Source organism: Bicyclus anynana, chromosome 22 (assembly GCF_947172395.1).
Source record: "Bicyclus anynana chromosome 22, ilBicAnyn1.1, whole genome shotgun sequence".
In the NCBI taxonomy this organism is placed as follows: domain Eukaryota; kingdom Metazoa; phylum Arthropoda; class Insecta; order Lepidoptera; family Nymphalidae; genus Bicyclus; species Bicyclus anynana.
In genome coordinates this window covers 572,447-582,917 of record NC_069104.1, presented here as the reverse complement: position 1 = coordinate 582,917, position 10,471 = coordinate 572,447, and the positions used below count along the sequence as shown (strand labels likewise).

Sequence of the window (10,471 nt, the reverse complement as noted above, 5' to 3'; positions counted from 1 at the left end):
ACGTGGTGGACTATTGGCCTAACCCCTCATTAGAGGAGACTCGTGCTCAACAGTGAGCCAAAAATGGGTTGATGATGATAAAGTTAAGGATCACACTAATATTATAAAGGCGAAAGTTTGTGTGTATGTTTGTCCCTCCTTTGCGCTGCGGCTTCTAATCCGATTTGGTTGAAATTTGGAATGGAAATAGATTTTACTCTGGATTAACACACAGGCTACTTTTTGTCCCGGAAAAATTTACGGTTCTCGCGGGAACAGTGAGCCAAATATGGGTCGTTGATGATGATAATGATGATTATGATGATGATGTTGATAAGAGATAAGGAGAATTCTGCAGTGGACCATCGAAATAGGCTCATGATGATGATGACCTGTAAAGATATTTGTAACCTTATCAATCAATCGAATTCGTCTTTAATTTTTTGTACTTCTACCATTAGGTATTGATATTCTATTTTCGGAGTTTGGCTTTGTTAGTAAAGTTACAAAACAGGTGCATTTGTAAAACATTTAAAATTATCTTTTTAAATGTTATTGTTTTATGTTGTCTGTGATTGCTTGCTAAGAAAACGGTATATCGTTAACTAAGGGCTTATTCTGTAGCGATGTTTAGTAAAACTTGAATTCACCTCTATTATCTCTTTCTATATTATTGTTTTAGACAGAGAGAGGTGAATGTGAAGTTCTACAAAACGTCGTTGCAGAATAGACCCTCTGGTTCCAAACCCTTCTATCACTCTAAATAATTTAATAATGCCTTTCTTCTTTGCTGACATTCTTTTACATCCAATGCGTTTGTGCTTACCTTACTACCTAGAGTTTGGCTAATGAAAGTAGACACTAAAATCGCCCCCCAAATGATATTGAATAGGTAATAATGTTACCTTTTTAGTTGGGATGGGTGATGAGTGTTATAAACAAATAAGAGTAGACAAATTTAATTAGAAAGCTCCGAACTGCTATGCCATCGGGAGTTACACGTGCTATTGTGAGTCAACCATAAAAGATAGACATATATATGGTGTTGTGTTTTTATAGATAGTTTTAAGGAAAACATTTCCGTCAAACATGATTTCTATGTAGCTTTAACCATTAAGGCTGTACACGCGACGGAAGCTTAAAAAATTGAGTAACTTTTCCCGTTTTCTCAACATTTCTCTTCACTGCTCTGCTGCTATTGATTGTAGCGTAATGAAAAGTATACTATAACCTGCCCAGGAGTATGAAGAATAATTGTACCAAGTTTCGTTAAAATCCGTCCAGTAGTTTTTGTTTCTATAAAGAACATACAGACAGACAAAAATTTTACTGATTGCATTTTTGGCATCAGTGTCGATCACTAATCACCCCCTGATAGTTATTTTGGAAATATATTTCATGTACAGAATTGACCTCTCTACAGATTTATTATAAGTATAGATTTTGAATGATAGAGGGGTTTGGAACCAGAGGGTGTATTCTGTAACGACGTTTTGTTTTACTTTCATTGGCCAAACTCTACGTCCAAAACCGTCTTCATGAAATAGATTATCTATAGCTATATCCGTTTACGTGACACTATTGTAATTAATCAAACTGATAGTTAATCGCTCATTATTAATAAAAAAATTAATAATAATCCCCCGGTACGTATACCTTTTAAAGATAAAAATAATTATTATTTGCGTCTTTTAGTTATATCTGAGGTATTAATTAGTCCCCACATTATCACCTCATAGATAATTAGTAAATAAATAAATTGAAGCACGTTTCTTTTAAGTCATCATGACAATCATGACGACTATATCAGCCTAAACCACTAAACCGATTTTAAAAATTCTTCCACTAATGGAAAGCTACGTTATCTGCGAGTAACATAGACTGCATTTTATCTGCATAAACCCACAGACATGGGATATATTTTTTTTATTCTTTAAGTTAACCCATGACTACAATCTCACCTGATGGTAAGTGATGATGCAATCTAAGATGGAAGCGGGTTAGGAGGAGGATGAAAATCCACACCCCTTTCGTTTTTTTACACATCGCTTGGTGGTACGTCTTTGCCGGTAGAGTGGTAACTAGCCACGACCGAAGTCTCCCACCAGCCAAATGGGAATAACGCGGGTGAATCTCCGGAGGCTTCGCTAGTAGATAATAAATAGAAAGGCAGGATAGTGGTCATAAAGGCAGGTTTATTGTTCAGTCGGGTATGCTGCTCGTGGTCATGGTCAGTCGTCGTCAGCGATCTGCACGTCGTCGTCGGAGTCGTCGGCGGTGGGCGGGCTACCCGCGTCCGCCACCTCGGGCGTCGTGCGCCGCCACTTCGCGCGACGGTTTTGGAACCAAGTTTTTACCTGGATAAAAAAAATAGACTGAAACTACTGAACCAATTTAAAAAATTCTTTTACTGTCGGGTAACTACACTATCCAGAGTGCTATAAGCTAAAAAAATATACATAGATAAACAAATTTATGGTTATTTAATTGTTTACTAATGTTAATATAATCATCATCATTGCCTTCAAACTGAAGTTTGACGGTCAGTTGGAGAAAATTTCCGATCGTGGGACATATCTTTCCGCTGTATGTTGTAGTTTTGCTTGGTCCATTGTTTGACATAGTCCACCAATTTCTGCGTCTTATAATGTCGATATACAAAAAATAAGAAAACTAACGTCGAACAAAGGTTTCACAACATTTGTCAGGACAACTTAATTAACAAATCAAACTGTAACCAAAATAACATCCTAGAATGGCAGAGTGAAGTCACGCACTTGTGAACGATGTGTGTAGGGTTAAAGGATCCTTTGACAGATATCTAACACTCCCCTTTTCCATTCAAGTCACTCTCCCCGCCTATCCCAAGTAATCCATAAAGAATTACACAACAAGAGATGTGGACGGCTCGAACGACATGAGCACACTGAAGCCGTCCGTAGCGCAAGTCGTTGCAACGCGGCGATAACAAATCTTGCGGGGTTTTGAGTGCTCAAGCAACCAACGGCCAGAGTTCCAGAGTGAAGAACTTTCTCATATTATTCGCCTTATCAAGTACTTAATTTACTTTCAACTTAATAGGTAGGTAGATACATCCACCTGTTGCTGACAAAATAGTCTTGATGGAGTGATATACAGCTGGTGTAATGATGTTAACATGTTCACTGATTTTTCAGTACTTTTTACTGGTGTGGTACGAGGTTTTTTGACCTCGTACTAAAACAATGAGTGGTGCGATACGAGGTCCATCGACCTCGTACCTCTTGACGTGATAGGTACCTACGAGGTCAATTGACCTCGTTCTTTACCTGTCGATCACTCAGTCGCAAGGACGCCGCCAGCGCGCGCCGCTCGTCGGGACTCAGGTACTTGCTGGCGTTGAACCGCCGCTCCAGCGCGCCCGTCTGCGCCGCGCTGAACCGCACCTGCCCGCCCTTCCTCCGCCCGCCCACGCCCCACCATGGGCTGCAGCACGATGGTGGCACTGATAATAAAAACAAGTGCTTTAAAATCCACCTTATGGTTTCTACACGACATCGTACTGGAACGCTAAATCGTTGAGCAGTACGTCTTTGTCGGTAGGGCCTAGATGCAGTCTAAACTGACTGAAGTAAAATTTCTTTCAGAAATAATGCACGAATGAGAAACTTATAAGTGGCATCTCATTCATATCATATCATCTCATTTGCTGATGAAAAATTTGCGCTGTAATCTCTTAACCAATGAGAACCTTTGTTCTCTTTTGTTGTTGGAATTAATGGAAGTTTTTGGTGTTTAAAATGTTCAGAAGAGTGTGTGAAGAAAACTAATCTGCTGCCTCCACCATAATGGTCTTTTAAGTTTTACTGTTTAATGATATTTTATTACCTATGTAATTCCTAATTCTTCACAAGTTGTTTCCTATTAGGTAAGGGGAAAAACGACACAAGCAGTAAGGAGAGTCTTGGTGCCAATTCTTAACCCTGCACCCGGGTTCATAAGCCCTGGGGCTGCTTGTGCTCCGCCTATAATTGATTTTTAAACATTTATGAGAAGTTTATTCTAACTTTAAGTTATGTTATTGCCGCGTTGCAAAGACTTGAGGTACGGACGGCTTCAGTGTGCTCGTGGCGTTCGAGCCGTTCACATCTCTTGTTGTGTAATTCTTAATGGGTTACTTGTGATAGGCGGGGAGAGTGACTTGAGTGGAAAAGGGGGGTGTTTGATATCAGTCAAAGGATCCTTTAACCTTACACACATCTTTCACAAGTGCGTGACTCCACTCAAAGTCATTCTCTGCCATTCTAGGGTCTTATTTTGGTTACAATTTGATTTCTTAATGAAGTTGTCCTGACAAGTGTTGTGAATATTATAACCTTTGTTCGATATTCGTTTACTTATTTTTGTAATCACCTCTGAGTCTGCTAAAAGATTTTAAACTCTATTTTTTGTATATCGACATTACAATACGCTGACATTGGTGGACTATTATCAAGCAGTGGACCAAGCGAAACTACAGCATACAGCGGAAAAACATTTCAACCTTTGTTCCACATTAGTTTTCTTATATTTGTAATCACTTTTGAGTCCTATAATAGTTAGGTAGGTACTACAACTTTTTTCTTTAAGTATTTAGTTTAAGTTTGTTTATAGATACCTACTTTAAAAGCTCACTTGATAATATTAAATTGTGCATAATTATTATTATTTGGGAAGGGGGGTGGGGGGCTATAAAATGATTGATCGCTGTAATCCGCAATACTGATGTTATCTGTCAGTATCAGAAACTCAATCTGATCAGAGAGCGATAAATAAGTAAGTAAATACTATATATCTAAATTATTTATTGCCTTGGTCTAAATATAGGTAGGCACCTACACGTGTATATTTTAGGTACCTGCTTACGTTATCGTCGTCATCAACCCATATTCGGCTCACTGCTGAGCTCGAGTCTCCTCTCAGAATGAGAGGGGTAAGGCCAATAGACAATAGTCCACCACGCTGGCCCAATGCGGATAGGCAGACTTCACACACGCAGAGAATTAAGATAATACTCTGGTATGCAGGTTTCCTCACGATGTTTTCCTTCACCGATTGAGACACGTGATATTTAATTTCTTAATACTGCTTACGTTATACTGAAACCTAATACAATAAGGTACCAACTTACCTACCAACGACCTAGCAATAGATATTATTTCTACACTTTCAGAGTAAAACTAAAGCTTTTTTCTGCGAAAGTGTAGGTACACTAAGAAAAATAAGTTAATAAGGAGGTTGCAATTTACTAATTTTACAGATGCAGCATACGTAAAATAGATGCCGTATACTTTCCTACTGGTGCAGCTTACCTACGGTGCCGTTTAGAAGCAACATCAGAAGCTTGTGAATAATGGAGACGCTTACTTACAAAATACGCAAGTAGTTACGCCTAAAAGTACGTTTCTTTGCATAGAATAAATAGATGCATCACTTATCTTAAGCTAGTTAGATGTAGGTAATAACTGCATTGTAGCCCTCAATTAAAGTACTTAGGTTAAGTACCTACAGGTACTTTTAACCTACATTACCTACATTTAAGGAAGGTAAACGTGACCCGACGGTCCTGTTATCAGCAGAATGTTTGTATCTATTCAATTAATAGGTAATGTATTATAATTCGTTAATCCTTCAAAAAAACAGATAACTGTACGTCCACGCAAGTATTAAACCATTTTTAATGTATCCAGTTAGGCGTGGCGTTGGTATGTGAGATAGGGTCCCGTATAAATATAAATAGGCATTAGTACTTACATAATCTGTTTGGTTGCTATAAAGTTTAGTAAGTATTACTGCTGCGCAAGTTTTGACAGATTTTACCTACTTACTAGGTTTAACGGGTAGGTACAGTAACATGAAGAAGAAGAAGAGACTTGACGAATCATATAAGATTTTTTTGTTTAAGTACAAATTAGCCCTTGACTGCACCTCACCCAGTGATAAATAACGATGCAGCTTAAGATGACAGCGGGTTTACATGTTTTTTTTTTTTTTTACAAGTTAGTCCTTGACTACAATCTCACCTGATGGTACGTGATGATGCAGTCTAAGATGAACTGGCTAACTTGTTTGGAGGAGGATGAAAATCCACACTCCTTTCGGTTTCTTCACGTCATCGTACCGGAACGCTAAATCGCTTGGCGGTACGTCTTCGTCGGTAGGGTGGTAACTAGCTACGGCCGAAGCCTCCCACCAGCCAAAATATACAATTATTTGACATCTAACGGATTTACGTGGCATCATATCACAAAGTTAAAACGCATTGCGGTACGGCTTTGTCGGTAGGTTGGTGACTAGCGAAAACAAAAGCCTAATAATAGACCAGATCTGAGCTATTATAGAAAATATAAAATCTTTCACTAACCAAATATGGGAATCCAAACCAAGATCTCGAAACCAAAGCATTACCAGTAGACGAGACCTGAGCTAATGTACAAAGTACAAAATCTTACATTAGCCAGACTTGGAATTCCAAACCAAGGTCTCTCTGTCAAAACTAAAGCATTAACAACTGCACTGAGGTTTAAACGACCTCTACGTTGACAACAAAAAAAGGTTAGATAATGATTTATTTATTTTGCTGTCATCCGCGAAAAGCCGACGAACCCATGCGACAACGTCACCCAGGTCCGACAAAATACTCTCTATGTACGTTTCACCCCGACACCGGAGCATCCTCCGGAGATGTTGACTCTACAACGTGCAATTGTACGTACGTACGTACGTAGTACACAACGTACGTAGAGAGTATTTTGTCGGACCTGGGTGACGTTGTCGCATGGGTTCGTCGACTTTTCGCGGATGATAGCAAAATAAATAAATCATTATATAATCATGATGAACTTCCGCAAAGTAACGCCTGCTTCTATCCAATAAACAACAAAAGGGTTTCTTGTGCTTCACGGAACCCTAAATATGGTAACTTTTATCATAATTAAAACGATAAATCCTTATCTTACCATAATTGATTCGTGTTATATCATAAATACATAGGTATTATAGCACTGTATAGCTTATAGCTGTGTATAGCTCGTCCTAATTGTAAAATACGGCGCTATCAGTATCTGATTGATCACCCCGATATAAAAACATTGTGTTTTTTAATACATTAATAGCTATCACATTGATACAGGAAATCATTTGCTTGATTATAACATGTATGTACCAGATGTACTTGTATTTACAACTTGTATCAAAAGATTAATTATTAAATTAATTAATAATTATTGTAAGAGAAGATTAATTAAATAATAAATATTACTTTTGGTAAAGTTAACAAGTGAGCAACTAATTCTAAGATTGCAGATTCAAAAATAGAATCCTGAGCGTAATGAGGGATTTAACAACAAGATGCAAATTCCTGCCAAACGTTCCTAATACTTCCTAAATCATCTAAACAAACTAAACTCAATAACATATCGTCATGTTTGAAATTTGAATCTCTTTTCGTCCTCTATATACAATTTTGCGCATTGAATTCGCGTTGCAAAGACAACCTTTCCGACCTAATATCTATAGTTATAATAAATCTGTAGAGAGGTCAATTCTGTACATGAAATATATTTCCAAAATAACTATCAGGAGGTGATTAGTGATCGATACTGATGCTAAAATGCAATCAGTAAAATTTTCGTTTGTCTGTATGTTTGTTATAGAAACAAAAACTACTCGACGGACTTTAACGAAACTTGGTACAATTATTCTTCATACTCCTGGTCAGGGTTACAGGTATACTTGTCATCACGCTACGATCAATAGGAGCGAGCAGTGAAGGGAAATGTTGGGAAAACGGGAGAAATTACTCCATTTTTACAGCGATACTGTAAGGGCTAGATTAAAGAGGTCTAAGGGCGGTCGAAGTCGCGGGCGTCCGCTAGTTATGAATAATATATACGTGAGTGACGTCGAGGTTATTCAGGTCGCAGTTCATAAAGTCCTAGTTTGTATTTAAGCTTTAGTAACACAAGTATCTTAGATGCTTTTAAAGTAATTTGTTGAAAGGCAGTGTGCAATGTCACACCCCCATACCTTAAAGTGCATGTTAATCAGTCATTATCATTATCATCTGATAATAATTGTTAGGCGTCTGCAATGACCTTAAAGATAAGTGATTATAAAAAAAGGAAATCAAACAATATCAAAGCGAGAGATCTAGACATCCGAAAGCACTTTCCGTTGCGTTGTCTGTATCAAGTTTTATTTTGTAGATTTATAGAGCCAACGTCTATTACTTTCGGAAAAACTTTGCAACGCCATTAAATATACCAAAGCAATTGTAGATTTCAAATAAATTTTGCTAGTAACATAAAGTAGATAAAAATACTTCTTACATAATAGTTTAGTTACACTAGAAGCAGTAGAGCTTTTTTCTGTCAAAGCTCGTCCGAAGAAGACTCGTTACCAACGTATTGTGGAACGTCTACCAACACAACACTTAAGTTGTTGTATCCCCGACCAAATGTAAATCAAATTCTTCGGGTCAGAGACATTTGCTAGCTTGAAACCTTGTGAATAATAAGGGCAATCGAGTGTGTTTGATAGTAGTTTTTTATAGATTCCAAAATAATTAACTTCTATGGAAATACATAAGTAGTGGCTTTCGTTTTCTGAAAGCGACTGAGTTAGTGAATACTAGCGTATGATAAATGATAAATGTATTTTGCGTATGATAAATGTTTCTCTATGGAAACTAACAATAAAATGGTTAAATTGTTTTAGACTGCACCATAACCGCAATTCGTACATTTAGGTTTTATATAAAATATGCCAAGTTCCAATGCGTAAAAATTTGCCTCTTGTTCTATATTGAATACTTCACGACGGTCAGGATTGTTTTTGTGTTGTTGAACCGCTTGCTTTGCTTGTGGCTCAATATTAGAATCCATCTCTTTTTGCCTTAACAAATTACTATTTCGTTCAATTTAACTTTAATTTAATTACTAACCTCCATAAACTTGCCGTAAACTGTACGGGTTGGTCACAAATCTGTTCACAGCTAACTGGTTCCTCAGTATCTGTTCTGACTTTAGCATCGGCTCACTGTAGTAGCTCATCGGGTGGCGGTCCATTGGGTACCCGGAGTTTTTTAACCGGTAGGGACTCCAGGGTATGTTCGCCTTGATAGGCGTCGGATATACAGGATATGTGTTCCTTCTCTGTTCCAGATTGACTTTTAATTTAGCCATTTCTAACTCTCGCTGTACTTCTGTCACTACGTTGAATTTACTTAACAATTCCTCATTTCTACTCGTGTTTTTTGCTAAGCAGTCTTTGCTGAAATCTTCAGTTGTCAGTTTTGATATTGAGAACTTGCTATCTGCTGGAGAATAGCTCTTACACGTGCTAGAGTTTTGTGATGCGAGGTCGGCGATTAAGAATCCTTTGCTGTCATTTGCTTTCGTGTCTTTGGTAGTCGCATTTCGATTGGCAAATTCTGAAGCTGGCGTCGAAACTCCATAAGTTACTGCTTCTGGTTTTCTGCTACACTTTACCGCATCCAATGGTTCATGGTTTAATTGCTTTTGAGGTTTCGTCTCGCATAGTATGTCTTCGATGAGGAAGGAGGCTCGTTTTTGCTTACAAGCGCACATCTCAACAGTTTCGTTTGCACTGCCCAAATTATCGCTAATATAGATAGGAGCGTTGTAATTGATAGCTACTTGTTTAATGGACATGGCTAATCTGATCGTTGCTGATAGTAAAGCGATATCGTTACTGACCGCTGATATATTTCACTCGATTGTAAACCTTCTGTACGTGGCGTAACGGTTTATTCTTCATTGATTCATGTGATATATTTTTGTTGGACTTTGATGGGATGGTGTACACTTTGTTTGGGCTTTTAAGGTTATATTGACGGGAAAGGATTAGCTCATTATGCGCTGAAGTGCTGGTAATGCATATAGAATGCTGGGATTATTGAAAGCTGTCATGACTTGCTGCTGGTTTTAGCGGGCGAATTAGGTGCTCTATAGTTTTATCTTGCCATAGAGATAAAGTGATTTTGATTTTGTTTACGTTTTAGTTTTTTGCGTCGTACTTTGTCATTTTTCAGAACAAAATAGGCTAAAAAAGTAAAATTATTTTCTAATTTGTTGCACACACTATATTATGTATTTTCATTATATTAAGAGTTGAGAATATAATGAATTTCATATTTAATGATCATTTATTTTTTGAGAAATAATACAATAATCAACTTTAACTAACTTATCCTAATATCTATACAGATCATGCCCATTTATAATGGTGGCAAGGATACTGGCTGTTTTCCGCCTAACACATTTATAATAAGTATATAAAAGTATGTGATGTCATCTCTTATGACATACGAGCCACGAGCGGGTGCGAATGGATTCTCTTCCATTCCCCCATAAAATATAATGTCGACCCGTTAAGTGGGATAAGGACAAGGAGACGTTGAAATATAAATATCCTATTTCGCAAAAAAAAAAAACAATCATTTTACATTTAA

General features: G+C 37.5%; 1 protein-coding gene across 1 annotated transcript; it reads right to left on the bottom strand.

Moving 5' to 3' along the window:
* Positions 1 to 2,175: 2,175 nt before the first annotated feature.
* On the bottom strand, positions 2,176 to 9,611 carry LOC112043836 (hematopoietically-expressed homeobox protein hhex-like). The gene is made up of 4 exons (XM_024079454.2): positions 9,450 to 9,611; positions 8,942 to 9,194; positions 3,288 to 3,463; positions 2,176 to 2,336 (listed from the first exon to the last, which is right to left on the bottom strand). The coding sequence occupies exons 1-4, from the start codon at positions 9,585 to 9,587 to the stop codon at positions 2,211 to 2,213; spliced, it is 693 nt and encodes a 230-aa protein (XP_023935222.2). The 5' UTR covers positions 9,588 to 9,611; the 3' UTR covers positions 2,176 to 2,210.
* Between the last annotated feature and the right edge of the window lie 860 nt (positions 9,612 to 10,471).